At 41.6% G+C, this 20,643-nt stretch overlaps 1 protein-coding gene across 1 annotated transcript in view; it reads right to left on the reverse strand.

The window, feature by feature from the left end:
• KIF16B (kinesin family member 16B) overlaps positions 1-20,643 on the reverse strand; it is a 296,460-nt gene that overhangs the window by 147,777 nt on the left and 128,040 nt on the right. The window contains exons 13-15 of the mRNA XM_039252113.1: positions 3,364-3,483; positions 2,433-2,484; positions 659-796 (exon numbers count right to left, since the gene is read on the reverse strand). Of these exons, the coding sequence (XP_039108044.1) occupies positions 659-796; positions 2,433-2,484; positions 3,364-3,483 (310 nt within the window). The remainder of the gene's footprint in view (positions 1-658; positions 797-2,432; positions 2,485-3,363; positions 3,484-20,643) is intronic.

Consider the following 20,643-nt stretch of genomic DNA (forward strand, 5'->3'; position numbering starts at 1 on the left):
ACTGCTGGGCAAACGATGACAACTTGCGGGGTGTCTGAGCAGCAGATGGCAGGAATGTCCCAGTGTTCCTTTCCTAATGTGGATGTTTATGTTGTAATTATATAGGGGAATGCCATTGCTTAAAGGGAATAAACACTGAAGTATCCAGGGGTGGTGGGGCATCACATTAGCAATTTACTTTCAAATGCTTCTGAAACTAAAAAGTTCTTTGTACGATACTTGCAAGTTTTCCATAAAACTGAAATTATTTCAAGAGGAAAACAAAAGTTATGATGCCAGATCCTGTATATATGTTACAATTACAACCATCTGCAAAAAGAATATAAATATGGTAATAAAGTTATTAACAACAGACACTGTGTTAAGGTTTTGCATTTGAAAGGTGCTTTTTTAACTTAAAAAATTCCTTTAGAGTCAAATTTCCATAAGAGCAATAATTTTTAAGACAACGATATATATGTTTAATTCAAAAAGACGACTAGAATTATAAAGAAGTCCTCCAGCAAAACAGGAAACAGCATAACGAAGCAAACAGTCTGCATCTTTATTATAACTAACCAGCAATTAATTCTAAGATGCACACGTTCTCCCATTACCTGGTCAACTTGCTGTCTAGCAACGACATACACAAAAAACTCTGAAAAACTGACACAGATACCTTGATTTAGGTGTGTGGCCTCCATGATCTGAACACCATTCACAGAGCACTGAGACCCGCTCAGAGGTATCAGAGTCACTGTCCCTCCGACGTTTTCAAAGATGCAGTGTTCACTCTCCAGGTCGAGGCCATGAAGAACTAAGTTGGAAAAACAAAAAAGAAAGATAATATCTTCTTTGTTATCTAGTGCAGTGATTCCCAACCTTTATTTATTTTTTCATACTGAATACCCTTCCTTTTCCGTGTAAGTATCATGAAGTGAACATTCATGTTCAGTGAGAAAAGTGAACTTCCGGAGTTCATGGCATCAACCAATAGAATGCTGAATGTTACCTCAAAGGGTCTGGACATCACCTGTGTAAGGAAGTAATTTCTCACATGCTAATTCATCTCATTTTCAGGGAGGATATAGTTGAGTAATTTGTCCTAATTGAATACCATTGTGTGGCTCAGATGCTGAATAAATTTCCTCCACCAGCCACCCAAAGGTCACTGTAAAACGGAAGCAACAAAAGGGCTCTGTGCGTCAAGGCCCTTCTTATAACCTCTGTACTAATAGACACTGCATTCCAGGAGCAGACACCAAAGGTGAACTTGGCCTGGCGTGGATCTTGAGAGGCCCAAGGAAGTCTCCAGAAGCTGTAGTGGGATGCACACTGCCACAGCCTGGGCCAAATCTGAGAGAACATGACCTCCACTGACCTTTCAGACCACGAGGCTGCTAACATACCTATTCTTGTAGGACTATCTTGAGTTATTCTTATGTGGTGAGTGGCCAGGCATGGACATGAATGCCTGTCAAAACCACCTACACAATTTTAGGCACAGTTCTTGGCCAGCTTCTCACAAGTACAAATCAAATAGCTCCCACTACTGAACCACACTACTGAACTCTTCTGTGCACAGAAAACATGTGTTCCTACCACTCATCATCATTTACAGCAACCCCAAAGGTCAAACACACAATTTAACGATCAGAAGACGAGGCCTGACACCTAGTTCTACTCAAAAACAGTTGAAGCTGAGGACTTCTGGGAACTGGTTTTCAGCTCTCCCAGTTTCATAGCAAATAGTAAAACACAGAGAACTATGCTAGCTTTGGTGTGATGAAAAGTTTACACGTGGCAGGAAAGCAAGTCCAATGTCAACAATGCTAAAAACACCTGAGAAGATACAATTCTTCCCCTGCCAATCCCCACCTTGTCACACACACACAGACACCACCCACCACCACTGTAGTGGTCACTCAGATATGTTTTTAAAGCATAACAAGACCTGACCCTGCTCCCAGGCTGAATCACTGGTTATCTGTGTGCCTCGGCAAAGACTTTCAGGAAACCCAAAAGTCATACCTCCAAATGCGTGTGTGCTGTGCACACTCTCCATCATCATTGCACAGGTAAGTGTCTGAATCCTTCCTGTTGAGGGGTCTGCTACCGTCTATCTGTGTCCATTGGCATATTTTCATCACTATCCCATTGTGACAAGAGTAGAGTAATTTAAATTACTCTTGAAAGTTGGGACAGAGTATAGAATGTATATATGGTGGGGGGAAGGGCTCACAGTTCCATTCTATTCACTAAACTAATTGCTCTGTGTCATTTGAATTGAGCTCAAAATTATAGAAATGCACATACTGATCAATACTGTATTTGAAAAAGAGGGTTGTTGTTTTTTTTTTATAATCACTTTAGTGTTAGTCATCCGAAAGAAAATTCTTCATTAAATGATTTTTAAAAATCACAGGGAATGGGAAATGCATAAAGATTCTCACCAATATCCTGTTCTGTTGAAGCATCTTCTCGACCAACATATGTCTGACCTTCCTACAAAGAAAAGTCAAATAGAATTCATTAGCAAGAACATGAGGAATGGCCTGTTTCTCCATTTTTCATGAAAACCAAGCAAGCTGGTGGCCAATGGGCTGAGCAATGTCCCGGGCAGACCACGGCTTCAGTGCAATTAAGAGTTCACTGAGGCTCTATAACAGTGTCTCATGTTGCCCAGAAAAAGCCCAGCTCCTGAGGCTTCCTGCTCAACAAGGGTAGGCTCCTATTTCTGGCATGCATCACTACTCTGTCTGTGACGATAATCTCACTGATGTTTCTTATCCTTCTTGGGAAGCTTCTCCTCTAGGGGCCAGGGGTTCCTCCTATCTAAAGATACAATTTACGGGAGCCTGCAAAGCCCAGATCCAACACTCTTCTCATTTTGAGTTGCAGATCAGAGAGAGGATACTAAGTCAAGGTTATAGAGGCAGCCACTGATACTAATGTGGTAATTCTGTTCTCTTGACACAAATTGCCAATTTGGGACCAAGCCCAATAATGTAGGCAGGAGATACGCTTTATAATTAGCCCAAGGGACTAGAAAATTACATCTAGCAAATCCCAGCTCCAGGTGGTTGTAATGTTCCTTCCCTGGTCTGCCTGCCTTTCTGTTCCTTACCTCCCTCTCACTATTCCACAAAGTAACAGGCTAAGTGAATGGATCCTCCTTTAGCTTTAGAACTCCAGAAACATGGGAACTTTTAATACCACAGAACACCAGTGAACCAATGAAAATCCCCAAAGGGCTCAAAGACTTGTAGTGTATTCTCTAATGTAACAGTTGTGTTCACAGACGTAGAGTATTACAGTAAACCCTGCTAGTGTCTAAAGAGAAAACTGAAACAAAATTATATGTTCCACATAAGCCGTCTCTACCTTCAAGTGATATAAGATGATTCCAGTACTCAGAAGGTCATCATCAATGCCAATCAAATGGGGCAGTTCAGAATCCAAAACAACTCCAATCCCTTCTTTCCTAAGGGCTAGAGTTTGTTCCTGAAATTAGGAGGGAAAGAAAAAGGTTACTTAGAGGAAAGAGAATGAACAATATTTTATTTCTCATCCAAAAAGCTGCAAGAAACATGGGAAACCTTCATGTTGGGATCCTGGCATATGGCAGGCAAAGTGAACTTGAAATATACAAAAAGCTCAATATAAAATGAAGTAAATTTATTGCCTGATGAATACAACCTCTTTGAAACCAAGCTCAGACCTTACCTTCCTCAGGAAAGCTCCTAGGACCACCCGACTACAAAGTAATCTTTCTCCCTCTTCAGAACCTTTATTTCACTTAATATCTAGATGTCTCCTGATCCGTTGGCTCTTCTCACCAGCTACTATGGTCAAACTGTGAATGTTCCCCAAAGCAACCCTTTCCTGTGTATTAGCAACCTCTGTGCCAGACACACTTGACCTACCTACCAGTTCATTCCTACCTATGTAAAAATTTGCTATACATTGTCCCAACAACACAACCGCCAAGACCACCCCCACCCGCCCTTGGCTCTGCATCTCCTCCAGCTATCCACAATTTCTCTCTGTCCCTTTGGAAATAATTGCCTCCGAAGTCTTCCCTACACTAGTGGTTTCTCCAATTCCTCCCCTCGCGCTCTCTTCTGAGCCCACTCCACACAAGCTTTCATCCTTGGGACTAGAGTACCTATACTCACTCCCTGATGACCGCATCTGGTCTCTGGACTTCACCTGCAATCTATATGCTGAGGAGTCAAATCTAACTGTCCAGACAGCCCTCTCCCTTGACCCCACACTCATGCATACACACACTCACTGACCTCAATGTATTCTATGGGGATGCCAAAAACGTAGCTCAAACTTAATACACTGAGAAACCAACTCGGGGTGCCTGGGTGGCTCAGTTGCTTAAGCATCTGACTTGGGCTCAGATCGTGATATCGGTGTGAGTTGGAGCCCTGCATTGGGCTCTCTCCTGTTAGCACAGAGCCCATTTCTGATCCTCTGTCCCACTCTCTCTGCCCCTCCCTCACTTATGCTCACCCACTCTTTCTTTCCCCCAAAATAAACAAACATTAAAAGAAAAACTCAAACCTTGATTTCCCCTGCCTCCCAAACCTGTACACCATACCATCTCAGCAAATGCCAACCTTCTTTCTAGTTGTTCAGACCAAAAACCATGGCTATACTTTGCTCCTTTCTTTCTCTAAATCCTACATGCTTCATGTTGACTCTGCCTTCAAAATATGACCCAATCTGAAAACATCAAACCACCTATACCACATTCCTCCCGAGCCCCAGCCACCATCATCTTTCACCAGGATCGCCACAACAATCGAGGCTACCACCCCTGGTGCCCCACTGGGGCACATGCTCTATTCAGCAGCCAGACAGATGTGAGGGCAGGCTGCTCCCCTGTTCCAATCCTTTCCCTGGCCTCCCATTTCATTTTTTAAATTTTTTTAAACATTTATTTATTTTTGAGAGCCAGAGCATGAGCAGGGGAGAGGGAGAGAGAGAGAGATACAGAATCCGAAGCAGGCTTCAGGCTCTGAGCTGTTTGTTAGCACAGAGCCTGACATAGGGCTTGAACCCACAAAATGTGAGACCATGACCTGAGCTGAAGTTAGACACTCAACCGACTGAGCCACCCAGGTGCCCTGGCCTCCCATTTCATAGAGTTGAAAGCCCAAGCCTTTGTAAGGCTCTACAAATCTCTACACAATTCCCACCCTTGCTAACCTGTTCTCATCTCCCCCTACCTTGCGTACTTCTGTCTAGGAGCGCAGAGGTTCCTGGGTGTTCCTCAAACTTGCCAGCCAATCCCCAGCTCAGGACTTTAGGCGTTGTTGTCCCTTCTGCTTTTGCGGTTGCTATTTCTTCTGTCACTGTCTATTCCTTCCCTTCCCCTAGAAGAGGGTTGGAAACTACTGGCACTACTGACCTCTTGGATCAGCTGCTTCTTCATTATGGGAGGATGCCTTGTGCACTGCAGGAGGCTTAGTGGCATCCCCGGCCTCTACCTGTTGCTATGATGCAGTGGGAAGTTCCTCAAACAAGAAGGAACAAAAGTAGGGAGGGAATGGGTTTTGTTTTGTGTCATAGAACCAAGAGCTCCAGCCAAGGAGAAGCCCAGCTAGGTGTTTGACCTGATAGTCCCTTGCTAGGTGTGTCTCCACTGACAGCCCTTTACACAAGCCAGTTTGAGCCAGATTGGAGCGGAGGACCCCCTGAGTTACACAGAAACCACTGAGTTGTCCTGAAGTTACCTTTAGCTCATTACAATATCAGGACCCCCGCCTGTAAGTGCAGTTTTCCACCATTTCAAACATGGGATGTATGTACTAGCAGGCTAACATGCCAGGCATGCACAACTGAACCCAATGCAAACTCCTTGCAAGGCTCCTTGCAAGCCTATGCAAGCTCTGCCTCCGCCCCCTCATCTGCTTAATTAAAGCTTCCTGTACTCACCCCACGGGGAAATAGTGCTTTGACAGCTCCCTCCCTATCTCCCTATTGAAAGTTCTTTGCTTTCAGTACTTCCTTGGGTTGCATTCAGTTTGGTGTACCCCAAGCAAACCTCTGAGTTTGGTTCCATACTCACTAGATACCAGTCGCCCTACCTCTTCCCCGAGGTGGTGACAACCAAAAAGTCTCTAGATACGAGCAAATATCCCCTGGGGAACAACATCAACACCAGTTGAGAGGAACTGCCCTGTGTGTGTGTGTGTTTGTGTGTGTGTGCGCGCGCGCGCGCATGTGCGTATAACTATAAATAACTTGGCCTTCAGTTCCCAAGTCTCCACTCCAAAGCCACCTTCCCCATCACCCCACACAAAACAGTAATCACTAACCTCCTTTATCCTGCTTTGTTTTCCTCCTTAGCAATTACCACCATATGATATGTTATATACGAGATTATTACTAATCTGGACTAGAATATAAACCAGTGCCTCATTTCAGGTCTGACACATAGCAACTGGTCAGTATTGTCAAATGAATGAATGAGTGGTCAGGTACACAAAGTTCAGAGAAATGCAGGAAGAATGTGAGCAGCAGTGGTCAGGCAAGAGGCCACGGGTCCCTGTCTTAACATCAGGCCCATCTGTGCCAAGATGAAAGAGCTCTAAAATCAGGCTTCTAAACAAATCTGAGATAAATTCCGAAGACTGAAGGTGAAAATTCCAGCTTTGAGGCTGGGCCATGCTGGGTTCTGACTGAGTCACATCCAAGAGCACGATGCTGCACTCTGTGATTTTAGATGTAGTGTGAACCACAGGGATGCAAGCTCTAAGCTACTAACCAGCTCCTGGTAGAGGCTCCCTTAGCAGACCTCTTCCCCATCCCCACAGTGTGACCAGGGCACAGTTCCAGATGGGAGTACACCTCACATTCCTGGAACGAATAAATGTATTTCGTGTCACTTAAATATTAAAATGATGTCATCCTCTAGGTGAAGGATTCAGAACTTCACAACCTTATAGACAAGAGAGTTCCTAAGAGGTTCAGGGGAAGGGCAGCAGGAAGAGAGAAGTCCCCTGGGCCTTCATCTCTGCAGACATCTGAGTCTCAAACACACACCCACAGAAATGCAGTCATGCAAAAGGGTGATGGAATGAAATGCCCCCCCCCAAAAAAAGAACCCATAAAAATCACCACTTGAAAGAAAGAAAGCAATGTAATTTAACAACCATTAAACAGATACGCAGAGAAAATGACCAATGCATAACTCTGATTCAAGAAAAGGAAATGAAGCATATCATTGTTCTTCAATTACTCCTCTTATCAGCCAGGCTCCCATTGCTGGGCTCAGAACCTCAGGGTCCCAGGTTGGAGATTCAGTGATCCTGATTTACTGTACCAAGGCCCTCGCAAATCTTTGCTAAATGAGTACTCTAAATAAACCAGCCTCTACTCCTAGCTCAAGCTCTCAGATATTGGCAGAATGTGTGCTTTTCCTCCCGACTGTAGAATTCAAGCAGAAGTGGAAAGTATGTGCTTTAAAACAAACAAACAAAAAAGATATATGTTAGAGTGGAGAATTTAATCACATGGTTCTATTTCATAAAATGATGCCCTCACTGGAAGGTCTGGCGGCTCTCAACTGGGACAGTACTGCATATGCGGTTAGGCAGCCACTGTCAATGAATGTTCCAGGCCTCTAGGTCCATGTGAAGAGAACAGTGACTGTTCTCAAAAGTGCAGAGACATATGTATTTTCTTTCAGCATAAAAGTGGACAAGAGCCTGAGAAAAAGGCAATATTTTAAATTCTAATAGCTCCCACTCAAAGTAGAGAAATTGTTCTGGACTACATCCCAGTTTAGTTTCATATTCTTTTTTTTTAACCACTGAAAAATACTTCCTTTTTCCCTTCCTTGAAATAAGTCTCATAGACTTTGAAAATCATTTGAAATTCATAACTTTGGAGCCACTAGGTCAAAAGCATTACTTGTTCCCCCTCCTCCATCCCCATGCACACACACCAGCATGTTCTCATACACACTTCCATATACAGAATGGGTAACAGCTGAATTCAGAGACAGTCTTCCAGGACTGGGAGTGGGGGCAGATGAATTTATGATTAATGCCACTCTAAAGCTCTGTGACATTCAAGCTGCATTCACTACACGATATTATAAAAGTGTCACCTCATAAAACTAAAAACGAGGGTTTAAATCATTGCTCAAGTGAAAAAGTAATTTCAGACAAAAATATCTATCACGTATAAAATATTTATTGAGTGGCATCTACTGTTATACATAATTTATGAAACACCTCTTTGATAAGATGGAATATTTAACATAGCACAGTTGGCCATTCCTTTTCAACTCTAGGAACGCCATGTCCCAAAGACGTGGGAAATGGGAAAATATAGAGGGTTGCACATATTTTGTATTGAAACAAAGCTTCTGGCAACAGTAATTGTATAAAAAGGAAACCATAGCCTCACTAAAAGTGTCAAAACATACTATCGGCTTAAATACTACGTTCATTACATTTGCAAATAATGTGTTCAATATGTTTGTCTGAACTAAAACATGTGTCCAGTCCCTTTACACTTGCTGCATCACTTCTGGCACGTTCCAGTGGTTCAGGTGAGTTATAGGTGGGGCTGCCCGGCTCCAGGGAAGAAGACCACACAAGGGCTTAATTCACTGGGAGCGCCCCATGTAGCCACCACCATACTTGTTTATAAGATTGAGCAGAGGTCTTACCTCTTTTAATCACAACCATATCCTCAGGATCTAGCATTTTCTGACAAAAGTCAACAGCTTTCCTCAATAAATGACTAAAGTGAAAACCAAAACAAGAAACTACCAACAACAAAACCATTTTTTCCCTTCTGAGAAGCCTCCTGAGAGCTGGATCTCATTTGGGAAATACTAGGAAAACTGGTGATGTGTCTGTCCCACCTAAATCAGAGGTAAGAATAGAAACTGTCACACCTCACACTGACTATGTCAGGTGCATACAGCTGCAGTGGGCACACAGTAGTCACTCAGTAAGTGCTGATTATCTGCCATGGTAGGGAGTAAGTGATTTTAAGTGGATTGTTTTTCAACAGGCAAAAATTAAATGTCAGAATCCTTTTTTTGAGGAAACGTAGTCTATGGAGAATTATGCGTTTCACTAGTGGAATCTTGTAGAGTTGCCTCACAGTATAAAGTGCACTTAATTTCTGCCAACTTGCCTACAACACTTAGCAGAAGATGAGAGGGAACGACACGTTTCCCACGGTGTGTGTAAAGAGGGAGGGAGGAAGCCAGGCAGACAGGAAGACTTTTATAAAAAATAAAATTAGCCTCTAGCAAAGCTACTTTTTTCATTACAAAAAACCGCATGTGACTTTATGTGAATTTAACAAAAGGAAAAGAAACTGAAGTATTTGTTGAATTTCAACCAAATGTCCCTTCACTACGAGAGCGATTTCCTACAATATCCTTCTAAATTAAAACGTCATGAAGCATATTTAGAGGTTCAATGGTGCTGAGTACGTACATTTTTCATATGTGCTTTGATTTTAAGCACTCTTACTCAAGTTTGTATGTGTTTGAAAATATCTGCCTCCCGCCATCATACCTGCATGACACCTTAGCTGTGTTCATTTGGGCCACTGTTGGGTCATACTTCCTTACCCTCAGAATGCTGAAGACCCAGCCTCACTATGTTCAGAAACTGAGAGCTATTCTGAGAAAACACAAAGCTAGACTGACTTTTAGTCCCTGGGTTTTCTGCCCGGGGGAAGAGGGGGATATGAAGAACTTCTCCTTTATCTCTGAAATCCAATAGCTTTATTAAAATAGATTTCAGTACTGAAGCATCTGTACTCCAAATTTTCCTGGAATACAATACTAACCTGCACACCCAGTTCCTTTATTTCTTCATTACACGAAAACTGCCTTGTGTTCTACCGCATTTTGTTTCATTTGCTGACGGTCTACTTCAGGGATACCAATTATCCTTATATTACACCGTCTTTTTCTTCGTTATATTTTAGCCTCTGGTTACTTCACACTATGAGTATTTCATTTGTGTTTACTGAGATTATTAAGCCTTTACTCTTTTAGTAATTTGATTTCAATGGCGTCTATTCTTTCCCTTGGAATTTCTAATTTTATGTATTAGTGCTATACTGGATGTTGTTTTGGACCTCACACTCTTTCTTTAGGTCTGCAATCTCTTCTTTTTGTCCCCCAACCTCATTCTGCTTTTTATTATCATCTTGTTTTGTTTATTGACTTCACATTTCTCACTAACTTTAGTTCCACAGAATGAAACAATTGTCAAGAACTCCCTTCTACGCCTTGAGGGATGTTTTCATCTAGATCTGGACCTTTCATTTTTGCATGCTACATACCTTTTTTTCTTTCTATCTGTCTGTCCATCTGTCCACCCATCCCTCACTACAACTGTGTTTCTAGAATTACCCTACTTTTTCTCTCATCTTGCGTATGCTCAGATGTGTATGCTCTAACACACAACAGGCAACTCCTCGACCCCTGTCCTGCCGTTCCTGTGATCTTGTCAAGTTCAAAGACTGAATAGCCTGCGTTCTATCACTTTTCCCTGCCAGATGGAATGAGAGAGTCACATTTCAAACAAAACACCCTAGAGACTCTGTTTGAATTCCAGGGCTCTGCCCACTCTTAGCAAAGGACATGATATATCCTCTACTGTGCTCCTTCCTCCTGTTTGAGAAGAGATCCCACTCCTAAGGGGAAGCCTGCTCCCAGGTCCCTCACCATGTCACCAGGCCTTCACTTACAAAGAGAATCAGCTCTGCTTTTCACTTCTCCAGTGACCGCCACCAGCTACTCCTATGGCTCCTCGTATAAGAACAAGGAAATCAGTTTGGATCTCCCCAAAGTGGAGGGCTCCAGAAAGGGTTTTTAGAATGCCCTCTGATTCAGGGGCGCCTGGGCGGCTCAGTCGGTTAAGCATCCCACTTTTGCTCAGGTCATGATCTCATGGTTCATGGCCTCAAGCCCTACATCAGGCTCTGTGCTGACAGCTCAGAGCCTGGAACCTGCTTCGGATTCTGTATCCTCCCTCTCCCTCTCCCTCTCCCTCTCTCCCCCCCCCCACTTGTGCATGCTCTCTCTCTCTCTCTCTCTCAAAAATAATAAACATTAAAAAAATTTTTTTAATTCCTTAAGAACGCTCACTGATTCAGCTTCCGATGTGCAGGCTTAGGAACGCTGTCTCACAACTGTCTCCCTCTTCCTCGGCAGCCAGCTTGTGACTTTGTCATCTGTTCCGTATTAGTGAGTTCACAGTGGTATTTCTGCTACAGCATGGGGTACTTGCTTGGCTTTTTATTATTTCCTCCCATCTTTGAAACTGTGATGTCATCTCCAAATGCCTCTTTCTTATAGAATAGGATTCAGCAGCTTACAAAAAGGAAGAAAATAAAGGGTACTCCAGATTTGGAGGACTCCGTGAGTAAAGATATGGAAACAGCAAACATGGGTATATCACCAAGGGACCCCTGGAAATTCACTTTACCTGCTAAACCTGGAAAAATGGACTGGAAAGCCAGGTAGATGGGTTATTATTTGATTCAGAAAAGAGGAAGCCATTGAGGATTTTGAAAACAGGAATGGGCTGATACTTTAGAAGATGAATCTGGCAGGGATGTGCAGGAAGAATGGGAACAGAGGAAACAGGAAAGCGGGACTAAAAAGGACACTGCAGAGGTAGATGCACTCTGTGCAATCAGTGCAGATGGACTGACCTTTAAACATCCTTCTCAACTATTTTACATATTCTTCCTAATGAGACATAAGAAAACTGGAGAGCTTGCAAGAGTTGCAAATATCTGATAAATATCCAAAAGAGTTTTACTGCTAGGGGAAAAAAAAATCCTTACATTTACTAGTAATATTTTGCAGACAGCTCAGCAAGTGGGTACTGGTGACACTCACCAATTTGACTAGTGAGTGTTCTCAGGTAATTTACATGATTCTTTTATAATATAAAAATGATAAACCGTCATTGGCAGCACAAACTAACTAGCTCTGAAATCCTGGAAGTACCCCACAAGCTGACATTCACGCAAAAGCTACTATTTCTTATACGTTCTTCTGCACACAGAAGGAAATCTCTGTATCTAACAGAGAAAGGAAACAGTGCCAAGGTGACCAGGATATCAATGAAGCTGTGCATGTGAACGGCCCTCAACTATCATCCTGTGTTCTTTCACTCTTTGTTCATGCAGCCTGAGTAAGGCTATGATGAAGAGAGGTATGAATCTCCTTCACATTCCTTCAGGAAATAACTGTTTATTTGTGCTGTGTTCCTGGAGAGAATGTGAGAGAGAAGTGAATAAAAATAATACTGGGTGGCTAACAGCACGTTCTATGACCCTACAAGGCTATTGGTCATATGTAATCCTTCTTGTGAGATCTCTAGTTCATTATGCTCTTTGAATCATATTCTGATTTACACACACACACACACACACACACACACACACACACAAGAACAGTCTGTGGAAGTTAATAAGGGACTGGAAATCTACCATAACTGAAAACTGACACATAACCACAGACCTAGAATCAAGGGAGGACTGGCGATCAGCTTTAATCAGAATGAGGCTCCAGGAAGGAGGAGGTTCAGGTCAGAAGGCAGAATTAGCAATCCATGGCTTGGGAAACAAAACAAAACAAAACAAAACAAAACAAAACAAAACAAAACAAAACAAAAACAGAAGAAAGGAAGAATCAAGTGGGTCAACCTAGAAGCCACCCTTGATCCTTCTCTGTGCCTCAAATCCCCTAGCTAGACCATCAATAGGTCCATCAGCTCTACCTGCACAACAAAGTCTGAATCATCCACAGCTTTCTGTCTCCACTGCTACTGACCTGATCTGGCTACCACCATATCCTACCTGGAGTCTCTGACATCCTCCATTGGTCCTTCTGCTTCCTCTTTTGCCATCCTATGATCTATTCTGCATATGAGCCAGAGCCACTTTTTCCAAACACAAGAGGTCATGCATAAAACCCTACGATGGTTTACATGCATTTACAATAAAATGACCCCAATGTCTCTCTTCATCTGGCCCTGGTGCACCTCTCCAACCTCGTCGCCCTCCACTCTCCACTTGACTCACAATGCTTCCAGCCATAATGCCTCCTCATTCCCACTGCAGAGCCTTTGCACATGCTATTCTCTCTGCCAGGAACATTCTCTCCTGACATCTTTGTGGCTTGTCCCTTCCTGTCAATCAGCTCTTACCATACATGCTGCCTGCTCTCTCAAAATCAAAGACACCAGTGAGTAAATGGAGAAGGTCCCCACTCAGATTAAGTTTACGCCCTACTAGATTCCAGTCCCCTACTCCCAGGCATATATTCTATCACTCTACTGGGCTTAAGATTTTCAGAGCACTCAAGGCTACCAAAATTACATTACTGTGTGTCTGCCTCTCCAGAAAGCAAATGGTGGGTCTAGGACAAGTTAGGCCCAGAGATAGAGAACTCAGGATGGGATCAGTGAGAGCCAAACTACTTAACATTATCATGACTTCTGATTCTGGGGCTGAGACCATCTCTGATCAGTCCTATTTTTAAGCTCCTCCCTAGGCAAAAGCAATTCTTGAACTTCAAAAGAATACTTCAAATGGCCAGAATAAGTCAAACTTATAAGGGAATCTTGCTTAAATGTGAAGGTTTGATTCTAAAAGGCTGCCATCATAAATGATTTAAGAAGTGTGCAACACATCTCTACCTCCAGCATCATGGTGCTGATATCAGATTGGCACCTATTACATCAGGAAAGTTACAGCAGAAATGTAAAAACCTTGCTTTTTACAGGACTTCGAAACAATCCACATGAAAGTACCCGTAGTCGAAAGAAACACCTTTAGAACAGATGGTGAACAGTCCCAGACTCACCAGGGCAGAAACAGGAAGAGAAGAATCTGGCCACCACCTACTCCATGGCGCTAACAAACTTAAATTTCCTGGCATTACTGGCAGTCAGCCCCTATCAGTAAACAGAATTAATATTGCGCTTTTAATGAACAGAAACTCTTGGGGCAGTTCAATTTCCACTACACTTCCCACTACAGAAAACATTCTTTATTTAAACGCCAAACAACTAACTCTTGGCAGGCAGTTCAGAGACGATGCTGTATAGATCTTTCTGATGAAGCGGTCCTCTGCTGGCTGAGCAAATCACCCAGATGTTGGTATTTAAATTATGCAAAATGCATAATACCAATTAAACAAATTACGTGTGAAAATATGCAAGAGCAAATTTCCCCATATTAATATTTAACTAGACTTTTTAAGTAGAGCGACATCTTGTGATCACAAGTACGTTAGTTTGTCTGACCTAAATGGAAGCCTAAAAGACTCAGGAGGGCTGACCAGAAGGTGCTTGCTACAAGGGCATTTCTGTAGAACACAAATTTGAACACAGGTAGGAAACCTAAGTGAAAAGGTCACTTTAAGTGGCATGTCGTAACCTAGCAAGCTTCACTCTGACATCTGCCTTACACTTTGGTCGAGTAAAGCTGATTTACTCGTGTTTTCTTACCCACAGAAAATGTCACGCTCACATCCACCTTCTAGCCTTTGCTCTATAATGTCTGCTTGGGATAGCCTTGCAGTCTCTTCCTCTGTCTGAATCTTATCCCATCGTTCCCCTTGCTGTGGGAAATATTTAGAGCCTACTCAGATCCACAGTGGACCCTCTCTTGTACTGGCCACAGTTAAGCAGCCTAACCACTCAGATCTAGTCAAGTACAGATTACTGACAGACATTAGCATCTGTTTATGGTTGTTTCTCCTGCTGGACCAGCAGATCACCCAAGGGACTTTTAAAAGAGAGAGAAAATGAGACAGAAAATGAGAGAGAGAGAATCCCAAGCAGGCTCTGCACTGTCAGCACAGTCAGCCCAATGAAAGGCTCCATCTCACCAACCGTGAGATCATGACCTGAGCCAAAATCAAGAGATGATGCTTAACCGACCATGCTACCCAGGTACCCCAGCATGAGTATTTTTTTAAGCTCCCAGGTATTTCACATCTGGGATTGTGCCATAATTTTCTATATTCCCCCGTATGACTGACACCTTTGTTTGGGGCCCACTTTGAGGATTTACCAAGTGCTACAGTTTATCAATTTGCATCCCCTCCGCATCCTCCATTTAGCTGCTTCTACAATTCATTCAACTAATATTTAATGAACTGCTACTTGCAAGATGCTAGTATATGCTAGGGATGAAGGAGTGAATAAAACAGATACCCCCTTTATATATTATCTATATCTCTATTTCATTGTCTCTAATCTGGATATATCAATGTTATACATTGTATCTGTGTATCCATCTGTTAATCTTTAAATAGATTTATCTGTATCTACTTATCCGGATTACAGATGGTAGCTATTATCATTAACATCCATATCTTTGCTAACCTCCATTAGCATAAATAATTGGCATTAACCAAAATAAGAAAAGTAAACAAAACCCCAAAATTCACAACTAGCATGTCAGTTTCACCAAAAAATTTAAAGGTCTTGGTACATGGACAGAATTATTCCAAATAATATTTTATCCAACAAAAATCTTGTCCATGAGGAATCTGCACAGACTTTCAGAGTTGTAGCAAAATTCAACTCCACTGGTTCAAGCTGGACGCTGATGGGCTAGGAATGTTTAGTCATGCATGCCACATCCTTCCTCCTGAGTGTCACTGAATAACGCAGCGTCACATGCCAACAAATAGCACGCAGGGCCACACGGAAACTGACGTGCCTCCGTATCAATGGTTCGGTACTATCTGCAGATGCCTGAAACCACAGACAGTACTGAACCTTATGTACACTGTTTTTTTTCCCCAATATATATGTACCTATGATAAAGTTTCATTTATTAAACAGGCATGGTAAGAGTTAACAACAATAATTACAAAACAGAACAAGTATATAAGAACATGCTGTAGTAAAAGTTTTGTGAATGTGGTCTTTCTCTCTCAAAATATCTTATTGTACTGCACTCATATTTCCCCTTGTGATGACATGAGATGATAAAATGCCTTCCTGATGAGATGTCAGGTTACTGACGCAGGAGTTGTGATGCAGCGTTGGGCTACTACTGACATTCTGACAATATGTCAAAGAGGAAGATCATCTGCTTCTGGACCACAGTTGATGGTGGGTAACAGAAACTGTGGAAAGAGAAAGTGAAGAAAAGGGGGGACTACTTTAATAAATTAATTCAACATCCTTTCTTCAAGGGAATCGGTATCAGCAGATCCACTTTATAAAGGCAAAAGCCAGAGGCACATGGTTTCTCCTCCCTGACCTGGCACACAGCTATCCCGCAGACTCATGGGGGGAATGGTCCAGAGCCAGAAAAGAAAGCAGGGCTCCATGTAGGCACCCACCAATGTCAAGGAGAAGGGCGCATCAAGAGCTTCCCAGCTGAATTTCAGAACACCTCTGTTAAGCAGCTGCTCCTAGCAAGCTACATCCAGATTTAGAGACAGGAGAAGTGAGCCTGAAGGAGACTGCATCATTTGCTGAAACTACACAGCTGAATTCAGAACTGGGGTTCTCTAAAATGCATCCTGTCACACCTCCTTATGCAGTCCTCCAAAGCCTGCCCAGAAACCCTCATCCTCCCTAGGTTTTACACCTGCCCTTGTGACTGTCTACATCTGGCACTACTGCTCATTTGAGTAACCTCAGTTATGTCACTCATGAAAGACGCATCACATCTCAACAGGTTCAACATATCACTATATAGCGGACATGTTTAAAACAAAATGAAGCTTTACATCACAACACAAAAAGCTCAACTAGTCTCAGCTGACTTAATATGGAAAAGCAAGTGGCATATATTAGAACAAAAATATATATCACAGTGTGATTCATGCTAATGGTAATCAGAAAAAAAAACTGCATTAGATTACATAGAAAATGATTTCGATTTCTGTTTAAAATGTGTGGGTCTCCGTATATGTATGATTCGTGTGTGTGTTTTTACGTGTCTGTTAGTCATGTCGGGCTGCAGTAACAAAATGCCAAAGAATGAGTGGCTTAAACAATAGAAACTTATTTTTCATGGTTCTAGAGGCTGTGAAGTCTAAGATCAAGGTCCCAGCAAAGCAAATTTCATTCTGAGGCCTCCACCTGTGGCTTGCCAAAGCCACCACCTCCCCTTGTACTCACATGGCCTTCCTTTTGAGCATGCAAGCAATGGCAGACAGACAGACTTCTCTTTCTTCCTTTTACTGTGAGGCCAGCAGTCCTACTGGATTAGGACCCCAACCTGATGACCTCATTTAACCTTAATTACTCTTTAAAGGCTCTATATCCAAATACAGTTGCATTGGGGGTTAGTGCTTCAACATAATGAATTTCAGAAGGAAACAATTCCATCCATAGCAGAGGTGTGTGTGTATGTCTGTGTGTGTATGTGTGTCATGTCTATGTACCTATTTGGAATACGTAAGAAATACAATAAATAAATATGAGAAAGAGAGAAAAGACAAGGAGAGACTGAATGTGACCCACATCTCATGCAATACTACAACATAAAAACAAATTATATCTGGCTATTTTTTTCTTTATACTTTTTAAAATTTCAATTTTTTTAATGTTTGAGAGAGAAAAAGCACACATGCAAGCAGGGAAGGGGCAGACAGAACAAGAATCCAAAGAGGGCTCTATGCTGAGAACAGAGAGCCTGATGCAGGGCTCAAACTCACATACTGTGAGATCAAGACGTGAGTCAAAATCAGATACCAAAGTTGGACACCTAACCGACCAAGCCCTCAGATGCCCCCCAAATTTTCTATACTAAACACACTTGTAAGCAAAATAATGCATGTAATAATTTTTCAATATAGGGACATATTTTCATGTAAAAAATTTTAAACACTGTATTTCAATTTATATTATTTAAAATATATTTCACTTAATCTTATGTATATCTCCAAGGCTATTATCTTATTGCGTTTTTATCGTATGTTATATAATGTTCTGAAGCTGGAACTCTAAATGAGAAAACAAAATCTCATCCTCCAAAAATGAAAGCCAAGAGACCATTCCTCCAAAAGCCTCAGTGAGGAAAACCTGCCCACAGATAACATCATACTCAACGGCAAAAACTGAAAGTTTTCTCTCTAAGATCAGGAATAAGAGAAGGACACCCACTCCTGCCACTTTTACTCAATGTAGTATTGGAGGCCATAATCGAACGTCTTAATATCAACCCATATTACAAAGCCATAGTAAAGAAGACAGTAGGTTATTCGCATAAAAGCAGACACATGAATCAACAGAATAGAATAGAGAGGCCTGAAATAAACCCATCTGGACAAGAATATACAAAGGAAAAAAGTATAGTCTCTTTAATAAAAGGTGCTGGGAAAATTGGACAGCCCCATGCACAAGAATGAAACTTGGACCACTATCATACACCATACACAAAAATCAACCTTAAAATGGATTAAAGGATGGTATATAAGACCTGAAACCATAAAACTCCTAGAAGAAAACATACAGAGTAAGCTCCTCAAATCTTCGCAAGGATTTTTTTTTTTTTTTTTTTTTTTTAGATTTGACACCAAAAGCTAAGGCAACAAAAGCAAGACAAACAAAAAAGTGGGACTACATGAATCTCAAAAGTCTTTTGGCACAATAAAAGAAACAATCAACAAAATGAAAAGGCAAACTATTGAATGTGAGAAAATGTTGCAAACCTTATAAGGGGTTAATACCCAAAATATATAAAGAACTTGATAACAATCCAGTAACAACAAAAGCAACAACAAAAATAGGAATAAAAAAATGGACACAGTATGGAAGTAAACATTTCTCCAAAGAAGACATACAGATGGTAGACAGGCACATGAAAGAAAAGATGCTAACATCACTCATCATCAGGAAAATGCCAATCAAAACCACAATGAGAGATCACCTCACATTTGTCGGAATGGCTGTCATCAAAAACACAAGAAGAAACAAGTATTGCCAAAGATGCGAAGAAAAAGGTACCCTTATGCACTGCTCATACAAGTGTAAACTGGTGCAGGCACTATGGGAAATAATACAGAAGTTCCTCAAAAAAATTAAAAATAGGACTACTATCTGATCCAGCAATTCCACTTCTTTGCATATATCTGAAGGAAATGAAAATGGGATCTTGAGGGGCGCCTGGGTGGCTTAGTCGGTTAAGCGTCCGACTTTCACTTAGGTCATGATATCACAGTTCGTGGGTTCGAGCCCCACGTCGGGCTCTGTGCTGACTGCCAGCTCAGAGCCTGGAGCCTATTTCAGTCTGTGACTCCCTCTCTCTCTGACCCTCCCCTGTTCACGCTGTCTCTCTCTCTCTCCTAGAAATGAATAAAACATTAAAAAAAAAAATTTAAAAAAAAAAAGAAAATGGGATCTTGAAAAGGTATCTGCATCCCTTTGATCATTACAGCCTTGTTTATAACAGCCAAGACAGGGAAACAACCTAAGTGTTTATTAGTAGATGAATGGATAAAGAAATTGTGGTGTATACATATGTATATATGTATATACACAATTGAGTATTATTCAGCCATTAAAAGGAAGAAATCCTGCTATTTGCAAAGCATGGATAGACCTTGAGGGCATTATGCTAAGTGAAATAAGTCAGACAGAGGAAGACAAATACTGTATGATCTCACCTATATGTGGAATCTAAAAAAAGCCAAACTCATGGACACAGAGAACAAACTGGTGGTTGCCAGCGGTGGAGGCAGGGAAGGAAGGAGGTGTAACGAGTGAAGGTTGTTGAAAGATACAAACTTCCAGTTAGAAGATAAATAAGTTATGAGGATGTAATGAACAGCCTGGTGACTAAAGCTAACATACTGTATTGTATAACGGAAAGTTGTTGACAGAATAAGTCTTAAAAGTTCTCATCACAAGAAAAAAGAAATGTGTAACTATGTGAGATGATGAATGTTCACTAAACTTACTGTGGTAATCACTTTGCAATAAACACATGTATCAGGTCATCATGCTGTACAGCTAAAGTAATCCAGTGTCGTATGCTAGTTGTGGCTCAGGAAGATAGAGGGTGCAGAGATAAGGAAAATCTGCAGATGTCTGGAAGCCAAAGCAATGTTCAGCCAACCTTTATCAGCAGAAATCTCCCCTGGAAAGCCTATTAAGACTTTCAGTAAAAATCTACCATCTTCCACAGGCATCAGGAGCACACTTAGGAAAATAAAATTTAAAACTTTATGTGGGAACTCATAGGGTGTATCTGGATTCCCAGATCTGAATTAAGCAGGAAATAAATACAAAAGCAAAGACCCTCCAGTTCACTATTTATTTATTTATTTATTTATTTATTTATTTATTTTTGTCAGCTGCTTTCTTATCACTCTTTCACACAAAAATGGGAGAGCATATGGGGGAAAAAGTCGTAGGAGGTCTTCTCTAATAGCTAAAAGAAGGGAGGGGCTTAATTCCTGGACTCCATGTTACAGATTTCATTTGTTTCCTAGCCATGTGAACCGATCATGACCCGAAGGGGACTTAGAAAACTAAGAAAGGAGGAGACAAAGAAGAGACAGAGGAAAAGTTAAAGACAGGGACACACTTCTGGGTTCTCAAGATTTCCTTCTGGAAAGTATACACTCCAGACATGCTGGTGAGTCACTGAAGACCTAACCCCAAATGAATG

This window comes from Hyaena hyaena, unplaced genomic scaffold, assembly GCF_003009895.1.
Source record: "Hyaena hyaena isolate Hyena2069 unplaced genomic scaffold, ASM300989v1 scaffold_411, whole genome shotgun sequence".
In the NCBI taxonomy this organism is placed as follows: domain Eukaryota; kingdom Metazoa; phylum Chordata; class Mammalia; order Carnivora; family Hyaenidae; genus Hyaena; species Hyaena hyaena.